Genomic DNA, 17,407 nt, shown 5'->3' on the forward strand with positions numbered 1-17,407 from the left:
ACGAGCCCCCATTTTTTACGCGGCTAAGACGTAACAAAGAAACAAGGCAGGAGACAGCGCGACAATCCACGTTTCTTGTTTTAATTGCGTGAAAAGCATGAATTAAACAGATCTTGGAAATAATAGAGCAAAACACAAATCAAATCTCCCGCCACCTTCTTTCGGAGGCCAGGCCCACTTTTATCAAGTTCAAGGGGACACGCCCCGTATGCGGGCACACCCCCATCCTGGAACATGAGGAACCAGGCCTAGGAGAGCAAAGGCACACAAACAAGTAGCACACACACAATGACAACTAAAAAGCCAATGTGGCCGTAACAATGTCTAAGTACAAATAGAAGACAATGTTTACTTTGGAATCCATCAGTATTTAAGTATAAGTACAATAACCTCAATTGGACTTGATTAAAATACTTCAGTGAAACGTCTCTCCGGCTCCCTTGGTTTCTGCCATTCGGAGGGTTGGGCTGACATGGAGGGTCACTTTGTGACCGCTCATAGTGGCTGTGCTGTGGCACTCTCTAATGGCACCATGCCACTATTATATCAAAAATGAAATGTGTTTATTACCAATCCATAACTGTTTCATATAATTTGTGGTATGGTACTATATTACTGTGTTTCTATAAAACTTTTGTATTCACACTAAATCTTTTCACTACCAACATGGGCATTTTAAGTTTATTGATTCATCCTTGGTTAAAGAAAAGTGCTGTGTAACTGCTGAAGAAACCTTCAATTTGGGCTGTGTAAACATCCAAAAGTACTTTAGAGAAAAAACAAGCACATATTGCCCCATAAGGATTATTTTGTAGCTGGTTTAACGGATTTAGGCTGCAATGTTCTCGCTCAGTACTGGACGAATTAAAGAAATTGTGGTCTGCATTAGTCCTTTAAACCCAAAATGATGGGAAAATAGTGTCAAGGTAGAAATATCCCGATGGTATCCTTTAATGAAACAAAATCATGCTTTGCTCCTCCTTCTCCTCTTGATGGCAGTTTGTTTGTTTACGTTATCAGGTCACTGAACTGGCCAGACAGTATGCTGCCATCCCACATCCATGATGATGATGATAATGAGGATAGCACCCTCCGATCCGCTCTATGCTCTGGGAGTGTCCAGGCACAGTGGGTGTTTTGTGGGGTGCTGCCGACTGCCCCCCCCCCTCTCACTGTGTTTCATCAACGATTTGGGCCCCGGTCTCGGTGTCCAACTCAGTGAGGCAGCAGTAACAAAGCATCTGGGTGTACCTGGTGAAGGAGGCTGGGAAAACATACCAGAGGATTAGTTTTTGTGTTTTTCTATATTTCTTTGTCTATGTGTCTATGTGTGTGAGTGATATAAAAAAAACAAGAAACAGGATATATATAGAGAGCCAGACGGTCACAGGCAGACAGATAGACAGACAGACAATGACCAGGGGAATTATAGCTTGGTACTCCTTGCAGTGATTATGTTAGTGTGTCCTGTAACGACACCAGAAACTAACCCATGGTGGTCAAGTTAGGCTTGATAAACATCCTATTTATTCCATCTATTCAAACAACGCAGCAACTTGAATGCACTGTGATAACAAATTACTGTTGAACTGGATTCATCATGTATACGTAGAAATGCTTTCTTCTTGAGGATATCATCTTAAAAGAAACACACACACACACACACAAGGCTGTGTTATCCATTTAAAACAAACCGTTCATTGTGCCGATGAGTTTGGGTCTGTTGTCCTCAGGCAGGTAAATGGCCACGTAGTAGACAGGGACCCCAGAGAGAGCGATCCCTATCCCTATGAGGGAGTTAATGGTGTCGCTGTAGAGTGGAACCACCACCAGAAACAGGCTACATACACAGTAGAGGATGGGGAAGACCAGAGACAGCTGGGAGGGGGGATAGACAAAAAAGGCACTGGTAATACACTGGTTCATTTGTGTTGGTAATACACTGGTTCATTCATGTTTTTTCTGTCTGGTCCTAAATCACTTATGGTTTACCTATCTGGCCCTCCGTCCATCTGTTTTATGCCCTACTTTGACCAGTGTGTATTTACTCTGTCTGTCTGCCTTTCTTGATGGGAGACCAACCTTGATGGGTCTCTGTTTGTCTCTCTGTCCTTCCCTTGACATATCTTGGGAGAGACGCTGTGATCGTTTGTTGGCCTGTGGCATGTGCCCCCGCGACCACTGACATATCATGGCATATGCCGTTCAGGAACGGTAAATGCCGTTCCCAACAATGGTATAAGACACCAGCACGCCCCGCCTTCTCCCTATAATTTCACGACAAGTATTGCCGTAAATGTGAAGCTTTATATATTTGGTCTTTATTGACACTATGTCACAACTAGGGCTGTCAAGCGATAAAAAAAAAAAATCTAATTAATTACAGGCTCTGTGATTAATTAATCTAAATTAATCGCATACTTACATTTTTCCGAGAAAGTATTTCAAAATAATTTCATTCAAGTAAATTATGGCAGATGATATATTCAATGAATGATAGACATAATAAACTTTAGAGTTCAATGTCTCTTTTATTTAAAACATGTGTTTCATTAACATACGGTGCATTTTAAGATCAAATTAATAACATTTCCATCTCACTCAAGATTCAATGCATCTCAGTCGAGTGTGGCTTGACGAGGCTAGCTGCTAGCACCAGATTCAGGGGCTGTGGCAGCTCGTACCTGCAAGCTTGCTACCAAATGTTTTGCGTTGAGGTGATATACAATGGTTGATGAACTCCGGTGATAGGAAAATTCCTTACAACAGAAATTGCAGAAAACGGTGTTCCTATCTACTGTTCCGTCTGTTCACGGGGCCGGGCAGCGTCTTCTCGTCTGCCTCCATTTTGTTTCAACACAAATGACGCACCGAGTCAAAGGGCACTATAGAAGCTGGATTCATCTGCGTTCATTTTTTTAACGCGTTATTTTTTCTGTGATTAATTAATAGCAAATAATGCGTTAATTTGACAGCCCTAATCACAACATAATGCCGTAAAAAAAAGGGATTTATACGTTTCTCTGGTCCGTTCTGTTGTTAGGATATGTGCCATCTGTTTGTTGTTGCTTTTGTAATGACAGATGCTTTTGAAAACAGCCGGACTTGCCCCGGTGACGGTAGTTAGCCTAGCCACCTAAGCAGATCTGACTAATCGATAAGAGATTTAGAGCTATAATGTCTATGGCTGTTTCTCAATTCAGGGGATGAATCCTTTGAAGGACGCGGTCTATGAAGGTGTGGCCGTCGTAGACCGTGAAGGCCGGGCCGAAGGCCGAACAAACGTTTTTTGAGGCGGTCTGGCCTACGGAGCATTTCCAGTTTGCTTAACAAGCCGTTAACACACTTTACCTTGCGGGACGACGCGCCGCTGATGTCACCTAGCAACCCTGACAGCTGCGGTTCAAACCAGACGGCGGAGGAGAAATATGGAGCCGTTATATAATAATTATGGCTTGTGTTAATGTCATTGAACTTTGACAATAAAGTTACAAATTTAAAATAGTCCCAACTTTATTTTAACATAAAAAAAGTTTTGACATAGTTTGGTCATTATATATGTAATTTGCTGCAACTGCCGCTTCTGCTCTCTCCGAGGCCATTTCTGAAAAAAATCCAACGCGCAATGAATCTTGGGATATGTTGGGCCTTGAAGGATCCAGCCGGTGGACCCTTCAAATCCGGGAAAAGAAGGCTGCATTTCTCGGACGCTTTTGAGGCAGCCTTCGAATGGGACAGCCTAAACGCGCCGCTGTGACGCAAGCGGTCTTCAAATGCAGCCTTCGAAGGATGCGTCCCCTGAATTGAGACGCAGGCTATGACTACAGAGGCAGGTCCCTATATCTACCAGGGGGTGGCACTGTAGCCTATTGCTAGACATTCATCAATTATTTCACTCGTGTTTTATCAAGGTGTCCTAGCCTACTGTATGACTGCTTCAGCTCATAACTATTCAATAGGCCAAATTTAAAATTTTGCATTTGTTCTTATTGGTGTTTAAACAAAAAATAAAGTAGGCCTACAGGTTCCTATCATTTAACACTGATCCAGTGTCATAAACCTTTCTATACCGACATGATCCAGTGGTATCATTGCATATAGGCCAACCGTTTTTCCGCTGGCATGCCAATTATGTTAATGGAAATGGCACTACCGTTTTTCCACTGGCATGCCACTCATGTAAAAATGGTTATTACCATTTCCTACTGGCACCTACCTTTTTTCCACTGGCATGCCACTCATGTTAATGGTATGTAGGGGAGAGCCGGGTTGATTGAAATACGGGACGGTTGAAACAGCAATTACCTCGAAAACCACGCAAGTCTTTCACGTCAAATATCACTACGTTCAGCACGCAAGACTGACCAACCCCGGGAAATTTTGTGTAATGACGCCGTTCAAATGTTATCCCCACAAACCTATTTTTGAGTGCAGCAAGTAAAATCTTCTGTGCGGTAGTTTTTTTGTAATAAACAGTTGTGTTTTTTGTTTCATGGCATAATAATATGACAATACAACAAATGAATTAATACTTAAACCTGTCCTAAAGTGTGCAATGTCAGAGTTTTGAAGTTAAGAGGCAAAAAAGGTTTAAGTGCCAGTAGTCGCTGTCGGGACGATTGAAACACTTGTTTCAAACGTCCCACACGTCACCAGTTAATTTAAAATAAATAACAGGATGTTCACCTATGTATCCCTAAAAATAAGTAAATTAAATGAAAATGTAGTTGCCCAACTGGTATAAAAGAAGAAAGGTGAGTTTTAATCGAAATGTGCATCTTGACAATTACGCACAGGACAAAAATATTTTTTGACCTATTTCTATTATGAGAAATTATGTGAAATTTTAGCAATGACGAGTACACTAGTATGTTGTCCGGTATGTTGCATAAAAACAAGAGCAAGGTCAATAGGTTCTCTTTGAATTATGCTGTTTCATTCGTCCCGCATATGTGTTTCAAACATCCCAACTAGGCGGGGTGTTTGAAACAAATGTCAACTTACGTTCAAAGTTAAAAAACAGCGCGATCATCCAACATATGTATTAAATTAAACTTGTAACTAAGAGAATACACATGTGAGTTGTTGATCACATGATGAAATTATTTGTTTACGTAACGTCATCTTTGAAAAGACAATAAACTGAAAAGTGTTTCAATCGACCCAGCTCTCCCCTACCATTCCCTACTGGCACCTGCCATGCCACTCATGTCCTGTGGTATTTTTCAGTTCATACTGGCACCTACCATTTTTCCACTGACATGCCACTCATGTAAATGGTATGTACCATTTCCTACTGGCACCTACCGTTTTTCCACTGGCATGCCACTCATGTAAAATGGAGTACTAGGGATGTGCATTTCTGGCAAAAATACTATTCAATATTGGCTGAGAAGTATTCAAATAGTTTTTGAAAATCGTTCAATCAAGAACCCCCCACGCACACAAGCACCTCGGATACACGCACACACAATGACACAGGGAGAGGCTTTTATGATTTGTATGAAATCAATCTGTTTATTTCAACAACTGCGTCATCAACATTTAACATCAAAATTATTATGTAGTCCAACTCTCCAATAAGAAACTTCTCTCGTCCGTTTCTCATTTGAAAAAACGGCGAGACTGCTATACTGGCAGACAAATCCAACTCGTCAAATGGCGAGTCAATAGGAACCCCTCTAATCCATTTTTCATTTGAAAAACGGTGGGAGAGAAATACTGGCAGCCAAATCCAACTCGCCAGCCGGCAAGAGGATATTAACGATGCCGCTTAAAAGAACACACCTATATTCTTAATTCTTAGAAGGGGCCCCGGACTCCAACACAGAGTGGCCGAGTGAGCCCCTGGACATGTCTAACATGTAAAAACGGACAAAGGGGCCAGGGGAAGACCAAGACGCAGCCGCGCAGATGTCTTCCACCGAAAAGCCGTTGAAGCGGCCACGCCCCGTGTCGAGTGAGCTTTAACGCCCAACAGTGGCGCTAAGCCCTGCCGAGAGTAGGCTAAACACCCTCACATATCCAGCGAGAAAACCGCTGTTTAGAGAGAGCGCGGCCCCTGCCAGCGTCGCTATAACACACAAACAACTGTTGTGTGGAGCGGAACGCTGCTGAGCGTTTCACGTACATAGCCAGCGCCCGCACTGGGCACAGGGGATGTAACTCCGCCTCCGCCTCACTAGAATGAGGCGGGGGTGAAAAGCCTTAAGCACAATATCTCTTGACCGGAAAGAACTATTAATGTTCTTTGGGAGGAACGCAGGATTAGGTCTGAGCAGCGCAAAGGAACTGTCGTTAAGCAACAAGCAGCTCGGGCTGACAGACAGAGCGGTCAACTCAGCGGCCCATTTGGCAGAAACCAAAGCCAATAAGAGCGCCGTCTTAAAGGACAGGGCATCCAAAGGGGCCTGAGACAGAGGCTCGAAAGGGTCCCTGGACAACCTGCGCAACACGACGTGATGTAAACACGGCCTAACACGTCTAGCCCCACGCACTAATCTCTTGACCAGTGGATGGCTGAAGATCGGTCTACCATCACAGCCTGCATGGCCAGCCGAAACGGCTGCTGCATAGACCTTGATAGTGGAGAAGGCCAAACCTTTTTCCAATAAGTACTGCAGAAACACAAGCACGCTTCCCACCTCGCACTGAGATGGGACAGCGTGTGAAAGCGCATCTGATCTGAATGGTACCGGCCACGGCGCCGCCCGTGAGAGTGCGCTAGCTCTGGAAACCACAGAGCTGAGCGGTTCTCCGGAGCCACTATAATGAGGGACAATCTCTCCTGTCTGACCCGTTCAGAGGAAGGATCAGCTGGAGCAGGGGAAAACGTATACAATAAAGCCCGCGGCCAAGGTGTGTGTGCCAAAGCATCCACTCTTAACGGGGGAAGATCCCAAGGGTTGAGAGAGAACCACCACCTGCAGTGTGTGTTCTCCCTGGACACGAACAGGTCCACCTCAGCCGTCCCGAACCTCTGCCAGATCATTCTGACAATGTCGGGATGCAACCGCCACTCGTCTCGGTGGGTACCGCCGCGAGACATGAGGTAAGCCCCGAAGTTCTGGGCACCCGCGATATGCAGGGCTCTTAGACTGAGGAGATACTGATGAGCCCAAAGCTAGAGCTCGAATGCGGTGGAGAGCAGAGGAGGAGAGCTTTCGGTGGAGAGCAGAGGAGCACACTCCGCCCTCTCTGTTTATGTACGCCGCCGCCGACACGCTGTCTGTCCTGATCAGAACATGGCGACCACATACCAGGTGAAAGAAATGCAACAGCACTTTCCTCAAAGCAGCGAGTTCCAACACATTTATTTGTGCTGTGGGGGGTGTAAGCCACTCGCCTCCGACTGAGTGGGAGAGGCACGTTCCTCCTCAACCCGTCAACGATGCGTCCGTGAAGACCACTACGTAGGACGTCACTCTGCCCAGGGGAACACCCCTGAGAAGGGCGGGGAGGTTTCCCCAATATTCCGATCTGGTGACACCAAACGGGGTACGAGGAGCAACCTGAGCTTGTATCGCATGGGGTCCAACCGTTGGCGAGCAAACCACTGCTGGAGTCTGCGCAAAAAGAGCAGACCCAGGGGAACCACGGGATGGGCGGCTGCCATCAGCCCTAACAGGCGCATGGTGGACAGTGCGGTCACGTTTCTGCGATCGCAAAAGCGGGAGAGTGCCAGAGCATCACTGTCATGGTGGCTGAGTCTATGCAAAGCCCCAAGTAGATTATTTGCCGGCAGGGGAGCGGGGAGCTCTTCTCCCAGTTGATGGCAAAACCCAGGAAAGAAAGATGGTTTATCACCGTAATGGTGTCCCTTCTCGCAGCTTCCTCTGAGTTGCTCAGAATAAGTAGGTCGTCGAGGTAGAAGAGAACCCTCTTTCCCTGACGCCTGAGCGGTCCCAACGCCGTCTCCACACACTTTGAGAAGGTGCAAGGGGCCAGGGAGTAGCCGAATGGCAGGCACTGGTACTCGTACGCCACCCCCATGAAGGCAAAGCGGAGAAGCTTCCTGTGCGCCTGCCGAACAGGCACATGGAAGTTAGCATCCTTGAGATCCAGGGATGTGAACAGGTCGCCCTCTCTCACACATCGGAGCAGCGCTCTGATAGTGAGCATTCTGAATTTCCTCGCGGCAACAAATCTGTTGAACAAGCGAAGATCCAGAATATGTCTCTTCTCCCCTGACTTCTTGGAAACCAGGAAGTAGCAGGAGTAAAACCCTAGGTGTGACTCGTGGGGGGGAACGGTATTGATGGCCCCTTTCTCCAAGAGACGGTGCTGCCAGAGCCGTGCTTGCCGCTGGGTCCTGTAGCCTGGTCTCCACCAAACCCATAAAGGGTGGGGGACAGCCCTTGAACTGTATGGGATGGCCCCATCTCAACGTGTTGTCCAACCACGATGGTAGAACGCACCGCTCTTGTCAACACGCATAGCGGTCGGAGAGAGGGCGAGCTGACAGCTGAGGAACGCTGTCAAGGTAAATACCCCTCGGCCCCTACCACCCCTACATATTTCCTCGGCCCCTACCACCTCCACACTGTGTGTGAACCAAGGGGGGCATCCCATGAAAGGGAGGGAGCTCAGCGAGCGTGGTAGACGTTACAGAGTCAGTCGCTGTACAAACAGCGAGCTGTCCAGACGCCGCGCTCGTGTCCGGTGAACAGGCAGCGAGCCGTCCAGCCGCTGCACTCGTGCCCGATGAACGAGCAACGAGTTGTTCAGCCGCCATGCTAGGATCGCCGCGTTGTCCGCTAGCTGTCACCACAGCCCCGTGGTGACAGGTAGAGGGGGTAGAGGTAGAGGGGATAATGTGGGGAACTAGGAGACTGGTACAAGCACCCGTATCTACGGGCTGGTGTAACGAGTCTCCAGTGCGCCCACAAAGCTCAAAGGGACGCCGCTAATTTGAAGCAGGTGAACCAGAGGTTATGTAAACACGCCGTCCGGCTGCCGCCCTACAGCCACCAGACTGAGGGAGGGAAAGAGGCAGCCTAGAGGAATGCACAACAAGCGTAGGATGCAGTTGGCCTAAGGAATATCGCTCTTTAGGAAGTATGTACTGCCGTTCGGCCGAACGGTCTTTTGAATCTTTATTCAATGGTACAGAAAAACCGGGAGCCAGCTTGCGGTACTTCTGGCTCTGCTGTACTGCTCCCCCCACTGGTGCTGGGGCGGCTGCGGTGGCGACGGCGGCATCGGGGTAGAAGGCGGCCCCCTGGAACGCTAGGACCTGGCTGGACCCCGCTTCCTCCCGTCCTCCTGGTGGGAGGAGCCCATGAGAATCGCCCCGAATCGGGAACGATTCTCACGGACAGACTGCTGCTGCGCGAGCACTTCCGAGAACCGGGGCCCAAAAAGCCCACCCGGAGCTAATGGGCCCAGACGAAGCTGGCCTGCTCTCGCTCCGGCACCGCAGTGTGGGAGAGCCAAATGGCCCGCTGAACCATGGTGGACCAGGCCATATGTCGGCCGACCGAAACGGCTATCGGCTGGCATAGCTGGAGGATGGTGCTGGAGAACCGGGAAACTGCAAGCCATCTGGCAGCTTCCTCCGGGCCGTAAGCCTCCCTGCCAACCGACAAGGAGACCAGGGCAGAGAACAGGGCGATGTTGTTGACCGCCGCCGCAGATTGAGAGGCACAAACAAACTCTCTGTCCGGCAGGCCGACAATCTGCTCCTGGAGGCGGTCGGGGGGCAGCAGCTTCTCGTTAGGGCGCCATTCGGCGCCCGGACAGAGAAGCGCTGCCAGGGGAGGCTCCAGGCGAGGGATCCCCCTCGCCTGAGTATCAGCCCACCCCTCCACGTTAGTAAAGTCAGTGAAGGCCTTCAGTGTAGAAGGGTCTCCAAACCGCAGCGGTGAAGAAATGCTGAACAGGTGGGAACAGGGGACACTGGGTAGCACGCCAGGAGGAAGACTGGGTGCGAAAGCACTCGCCCTGCATGTCATCAGACATCAGGGCGGGAGGCGGGGCTGGCATAGCGATGCCCTTGATGGCTGCTGCCTCGCCCATGATCTCCCCGAATAATTAAGCCATCCGGCGTGGCTTCTCTCTCGGGGAGACCATGGAGGTGGAAGCCCTGGAGTGGGAGAGTCCGGACGCAGAGTCCGCAAAGAAGTCGTCAATGGAGGCAGAGTCATCCACCTCGATGAGGTCCTCGTCTTCGACGTCCGGAACTCCGGCTTTAAAAATGTTGATGGCCTCAGAGAGGGCCACCGACGGTGAAAAGAAAAGGTGCCTGGAGCCCCTCTTCAGCCAGGAAGAGCAAAGAGGCCCTGAAAAGGGAATCGCTCTTTAATGGCCCTGAAAAGGGCCGTTGGTCCGTCACCTCGCCCACGCCGCTGCCACAAGGTTCTTGAAGTTTTGAAGTCATAGCTGTTGATTAGTACAAAGCTGAAAGAAAAGGGAGGATGAGCGGCGGTATGTGCTGACTTATATACACGGTGCCGTGGGAAATGTGGGCCGTGCCCACGTTGATAGGTGCATAGTTGAAAATATCCGTGACAAGCCCATAAGGCGAAGCCAAGGCGGAGTAGCATACATGAAATAGAACTATAACTTCACACGGTGTGTCTTTTTGCAATGTATTTGTTACCGAGGACGCTGGGGTTGATAAGTTACCGGACTACTTTTTCTGTCGTATCACTCCGCAAGTAGTCCGGTAACTTATCAACCCCAGCGTCCTCGGTTGCTAAGCGAAGTCAACGTCTTTGGCAGACTATTTCTCTGCTGACCAACACTACAAATGCTGGTAACAAATACATTGTAAAAAGACACGCCGTGTAAAGTTATAGTTTCCATATGCTAAAGACGTGTCTAGTTCATGCAGGCTGTGTTCAGTAAAATAAATAAATAAATTGTGATTTGTTTTCGGCGAATGTAGGTATATCTGCCTAAGCCCACGTTGAAATAATTGTGATGTTAAATGTTGATGGCGCAGTTGTTGAAATAAACAGATTTATTTCATACAAATCATAAAAGCCTTTCCCTGTGTCATTGTGTATGCGTGTATCCGAGGTGCTTGTGTGCGTGCGTGCATGGTTGGCCGATTTTCTAATATTATTCGAATACTTCTCAGCGAATATTGAATAATATTTTTGCCAGAAATGCACATCCCTAGTACTTACAATTTTAAATGAGCGGCATGCCAGTGGATAAACGGTAGGTGCCAGTATGAACTGGCAAATACCACAGGACATGAGTGACATGCCAGTGGAAAAACGGTAGGTGCCAGTAGGGAATGGTACATACCATTTACATGAGTGGCATGCCAGTGGAAAAACGGTAGGTGCCAGTAGGAAATGGTACTAACCATTTAACATGAGTGGCATGCCAGTGGAAAAACGGTAGGTTCCAGTAGGAAATCGCACCTCAATTAACTTAATTTGCATGCCAGTGGAAAAACGGTTGCCCTATAGCCTATGCCATGATACCACTGGATCATTTCGGTATAGAAAGGTTCATGACACTGGATCGGTGTTAAATGATAGGAACCTGTAGGCCTACATTATTTTTTGTTTAAACACCAATACGAACAAATGCAAAACTTTAAATTTGGCCAACTGAATAGTTATGAGCTGAAGCAGTCATACAGTAGGCTATATTGGCTACTAGGACACCTTGATAAAACACAAGTTAAAGAATTGATTAATGTCTAGCCATAGGCTACAGTGCCACCCCCTGGTAGATATATAGGGACCTGCCTCTGTAGTCATAGACTGTTTAGCTATAAATCTCTGTTATCAATTCATAACAGACCTGCTTAGGTGGCTAGGCTAACTACTGTCACCAGGGCAATTCCGGCTGTTTTCAAAAGCATCTGTCTCTTCAAAAGCAACAACAAACAGATTGCACATATCCTAACAACAGAACGGACCAGAGAAACATATAAATCCCATTATGTGTGATATAGTGTCAATAAAGACCAAATATATATAGCTTTACATTTACGGCAATACTTTTCATGAAATTATAGGGAGGAGGCGGGGTGTGCTGGTGTCATATACCATTGTTAGGAACGGCATTTACCGTTCCTGAGCGGCATATGCCATGGTGTCAGTGGTCAGGGTGGCACATTCCACAGGCCAATAAACGATCTCGGCGCACCGGAATCTTAGACAGGGGACAGCAGGTGTCTGCGCTCCGCCGGTGTGTCTTACTCGTCTGTCCTTTCTTGACAAAGAACTGTCTGTCTGTCTACCTGCCTTCCTGCCTGTCTATCTGTTAGTCTGTATGACTTTCTGTCCTACTTTTATCTGTCTTATTATTTCTCTTTTTAAGGCAGGTAAATGGCCACATAGTAGACAGGGACCCCAGAGAGAGCAATCCCTATCCCTCTGAGGGAGTTAATGGTATCGCTGTAGAGAGGAACTAGCTCCAGAAACAGGCTACCCACACACTAGAGTATGGGGAAGACCATCCTCTACCTTGACACTTCTGTCTGTCTGTCTGTCTGTCTGTCTGTCTGTCTGTCTGTCTGTCTGTCTGTCTGTCTGTCTGTCTACCTGCATCCCTGTCTGTATCTCAATCTAGTAAGTCTGTATGTTGTCTGTCTGTCCTACCTTGATGGGTCTGTATCTGAGCGGCTGGGTGTAGCGCAGGTAGATGAGGCCGGCGACGGAGAGGCCCACGTAGAGCCAGTAGCTGAAGCTGAAGTAGTTGATGAGCTGGAAGACGTCCTCCACACAAAGGAAGATCAGGCCCATCAGGCCCTGAGACCCCAACAAGCTCCATTAGGTCCACACAAACACAGACATAATAACGCACTACTATACACGCACACGGAAGGTTTCCATATCCACCCCTGTACTTAATTTTAAGTTTCTTGACACACACACAGAAATTCCACCTTTTTATTCTAAGCTTATTTTATCTTCACCTAATTTGCCTCCACTTCTGTTCTCACACCTGAATGTGCCTATATGATCACATCTAGGTTGATTTTACATGAGTGACATGCAATAAATTAAAATTTACAGTAGTTATCATTGTTTGTGATATTCACATTTTTGATTACTGTATGTGCTTTTGCCATATCCTGCATGTACCAAATAAAAATCTGCGCAGTTCGCCACCTTGCAACTTCCTTAAACATTGCTTTAATTTAGTATTCATTATAGTTTATGAATTTATTATTTTGTAATTATTATGATGCATTATTTTTTACTTTTTGAAAATATATTTGAATCACATGCATGTCTTGTTGTGTAGCTATTCTGTAATAAAAACATTTCATCATTGGTAAAAATGCATCAATGCTCACATTAAACAGCAGTGCAGGAATGGGAGTGTATCGCTCCATGTGGATCAGACTGAGGCTGTTTGGAAGGTGGCCCTCTCTGGCCCCCACGAAAAACAACCTGGATGACAACATTAGTTTAGAGTCATCAGCGCAGAGTTAACACAGTTATAGATCCTCAAATGAACACATGAATACACATGTGTTTACTATGTTAAAGCCTAAAGACACATTGATTCTGTGTAAGATGTCAGAACAGATAAAGGCATCATTAAATATTGGCTTGGTGATCACCGTGAGGCAGCGATGATGGAGGCGTTGAGTCCTCCGTAGCAGGACATGGCCACCGCCACTGGGATGATCCAACTGAAAGGGCCCAAGACGGCGTTCCCAAAGGTCTGCCGGTCAGATACAAAAGAGTTATTACACTAAATATCAGAGTGACTCAGCATTTGTTCATGCTAGCAGAGACATTTGTGGAATATTTATTGGGCAATAATATATTTAAAAAAATTACGCATCTTTAATTTACTGGGTCGTCTATCTTCAAAGAGCCCAAGGCGTTGTTCTTATTATGTTCTTATTTTCAGGGTTGTATATGCTTTATGAAATTTAACTGTTCTAAAAAGAGCCATGCTAAATATAGCCTAGTAACATACCACAGCCACTGCATCGCTAGCCAACAGGGACGGCATGTCCAGCACCACATAATACGCCACGTTGGTCAACAGGTAGATTATGGTCACTATGGGCATAGAGACGGCAATGGCCAGCGGCAGGTTCCTGAAACCAAACAACCACTACTGAAAATAATTACTATTACCATTAACAGTTTCAAAAACAAATTGCAATATTTTACCCAGACAAAATATTTAATTTATTGGCCTTGTGTTCTGAATGTCATATGCTGGGAATGGGAAAAGGCTATACAAACAAAATATATTTCTGAAAGTGTCTTTTATGCATCAGTGTTTTTTTATATCAGTGTTAAAATGATCAGTCAAGTAAGCCATATATTACACTTAACAAAGCCTAATAATACTATGTGTTAAAATACTGTATATATAATAATTGTATTTATCATGTCATCACCTATTCAGTAGAACAGTTTTAGGTTTCATAACATACTTCAACATATATTACCAAACCCGCAGCTGACAGAGGGTCATTTGGAAATGACACATCTGTTTCCCTTTTAAAAACAGGAAGCCGTGAACAGGCCGCATGAAACATTTAGATCAGAGGTTAGGTTGGGTGTGTAAGTAAACTGTTAGTTTCAGAGTGAAACTGACCTACAAATTGAAACCATGAAGACTGCATGCTTCTGTGTGTGCTTTCGTGTGTGGTGTACGCACTTGTTTGTGTGCATATCTGCCTGCGAATGCAGCAGGACGTTTTAGTGTAGTAGCTATGGTGAATTCCCAACCAGAAGTTACTGGGTTTGATCCCAGATGTTGGTAGCTCCGCCTAGCCTGTAGGAGTCCATCTGTAAGAGGCCTGCCCCCTATACATTCTCCTCAATCCCTTGTATCTGAAGTCAATGGAAGTTGCTTCCTGAATAAATCGTAGCGTAAAACGTGTGAGGGGGGGCAATGTCCTACCTCTCTGGATTCTGAATTTCCTCTGTGACGAAGTTGAGCGTGTCCCAGCCCGAGTAGGAAAAGAGTGCAGAGTACAGAGCCAGGGCAATGGCTCCGGGCTCTGAAGAAGACCCTTCGAACGGAGCGTCAAAGTTCCTGGTCTCCCCTGGAAGGAGACAAGAAGACCACCGTGGCATTAACAGGATGTGCTTCAACAGACACCGGTGTCATACGCCGCAACGCACTCAGATCTCCGTGTCTCAATGTCGATCTCACCTGAAGAGATCTTGAGGATCCCCATGACGATGACCAGGATGAGCGCCATGAGCTTTGCGTACGTGAAGATGTCCTGGACAAGCGTTCCCCACTTCACATACGCACAGTTGATGAAGATCAGTACACCTGGACCAAGCAATAGAATGAGAACATTGAGACAGCAAGAGGGCAGCTGATGAGGTCAGCTGGTTTCTAAACCCACTCTCCGTTGAGCCATGAGAGTGGGCTCCACTGTGGAGGAGAGGGGCAAAGGACAAATGTACAGCACAACTATTAATACACATCAGTTTGTAGAAGTGTGTGGCTCTGCTCCACATTGTCCTGTGTGTGAGTTGTGTGCATGCTGTGTGCATAGATAGACAATAGATAGCAATAGATAGATAGTTAGATATCTTTGGGTGGGGGGGCTTGAATAGAAAGTTGGAACAGAAATGGTATCATATTCATTAGGGGTCGGTTCAACACTGCTTACTTAGTCAAATTTTTCACACTGGGGCCTTAGCTCTTTAAATGGCGGCCTATTTTACAACCACTGGTCCTAAACTTGTATGCAGGCAGTCTAAAAGAAACTTCACACATGGCTCAAAGGCTTGTTTCTGCTCACTGGAGTAAAAATACTTACGGCTCTTAGCAGAACACACAAGAACATAGTTACCCATGAAAAATAACACTAAAATACAGTTTGAATAATATCCAATGAAGCATATGCTTCTGTCTCTAATCAGAGACAATGGGGGGGGGGGGGGACCTTACATAGACAAGCAGCAGCGATGAGTCGGATGGCGTCGTAGGGGGGATGGCAGGTGGGGTACAGGGCCTCCACCAGGTAGTTTGCGAAGGTGAGCGAGATGACGGCCTGGCTGGCAGGCTCGATCAGCAGGATTGACGTCCACAGGCGGATGAATGCTGGAAAACCACCGAAGGACTCAAGGATGTAGACGTAGCTGGCGCCCGACTTGGTGATGGTGGTGCCGAGCTCGGCGTAGCACAGCGCGCCGAACACGGAGAAGATGCCACCAAGGCCCCAGATGACCAGCGACAGGCCGTAAGAGCCGCTGTGCATCAGAACCCCCTTGGGCGACACGAAGATGCCCGAGCCGATCATGTTGCCGACGATGAGGCATATGCCGTTGATCAGCGAGATCTCTCGCTTCATCTGCATCTTCTCAACCTTCCCACCCGTCGCCTTGAGATCCTCGTCTGAGGGAGCCTGACGGGTACATAGCGCCCCCGAACTCTGACCCCCTTCCCCCATACCCTGCACCAACACACACTGTTACCGAGACCACAGTGCCACAGGTCAGACGTTCAGTTCAATACTCAAGAGTGGAGTGGATTGTGTTGTCTTTCTTTTATGTGACGGTTTTCAAACGCAGATTGTTGTTGTTCCTCATTCAAGTGTATGCCTTTAAATTGTGATTGAACACTTAAGTGTGTGAAAGTCAACACAACAGTTGACCTATATACGCTCCATATACCTTCAAGAACCACCTACAATGGAGAGTCAGAAAATATGTTGATTTATTAACACTTAAACATTGCAATATCACTGACAGGAAACCAAAAACACGTGAATGAAAACAAGACGGAACTCACCTTGTGTGTTCAACATAAAAAAAGAGAACAAGGAATCCTCTCACGCCAGCGCTACACTGGAATGTTTTGAAGTCAAATTGAGCAAGGCACCACATGAATCACATCTGAGGGGGTAAGCAACAAGCCTGCCAGTGTTGCAATCGCTGCCTCCCGGGACCAGCCAGGAGGGTTTTTCCAACAGCATACACTACTCAACACTACTCACCACATCCCGTCCCCCAACCGTCTATTTTGAAAGGGAGTAAGGCCCCTCCTTTTCTGAGTGAAGCCTTAAAAGGAACTGGGACAAATTACAGGCCTGATGCCTCGTCATAATACATTATTAGTATTCCCAAATCTGCAGCACAGCATAACACAGTATCACCATGAAATACCCAGAGACAGTACTTTTGACCTACAAGAACTAGGTTAGTTTCAGGCATTGCAATGGCAGACCTGTATCCAAAATGTCCTCTAGGATGTGCACTGAAAGCCTTCTCCTGTAGTCCTAAACACAATGTGTGCTCTGACAACATGCAAATGACACACAGGCCAGCCCTAACATGGCTCCATGTGCATGTACTTGTAAAGTCAATGCATTGCATGACTGCAAAATAAAGCACACACACACACACACACACCACAGGTCAGAAAAAATAAGGTGTTGGATAAGGTGCAACATTTTATAACACTTCCCTGGAAATGAGCAGGTTACCTCGGATTAACTCCTCCC

General features: G+C 46.8%; 1 protein-coding gene across 1 annotated transcript; it reads right to left on the reverse strand.

Moving 5' to 3' along the window:
• Positions 1–979: 979 nt before the first annotated feature.
• On the reverse strand, positions 980–16,815 carry LOC307086281 (Y+L amino acid transporter 2). Its single transcript, XM_079751439.1, has 10 exons — positions 16,696–16,815; positions 15,853–16,590; positions 15,100–15,225; positions 14,845–14,989; positions 13,903–14,026; positions 13,538–13,641; positions 13,268–13,364; positions 12,567–12,716; positions 1,695–1,878; positions 980–1,264 (listed from the first exon to the last, which is right to left on the reverse strand). The coding sequence occupies exons 2-10, from the start codon at positions 16,352–16,354 to the stop codon at positions 1,170–1,172; spliced, it is 1,527 nt and encodes a 508-aa protein (XP_079607565.1). The 5' UTR covers positions 16,355–16,590; positions 16,696–16,815; the 3' UTR covers positions 980–1,169.
• Between the last annotated feature and the right edge of the window lie 592 nt (positions 16,816–17,407).

The sequence above is a fragment of the Pollachius pollachius genome (genome assembly GCF_949987615.1).
Source record: "Pollachius pollachius genome assembly, chromosome: 14".
NCBI classification, from domain to species: domain Eukaryota; kingdom Metazoa; phylum Chordata; class Actinopteri; order Gadiformes; family Gadidae; genus Pollachius; species Pollachius pollachius.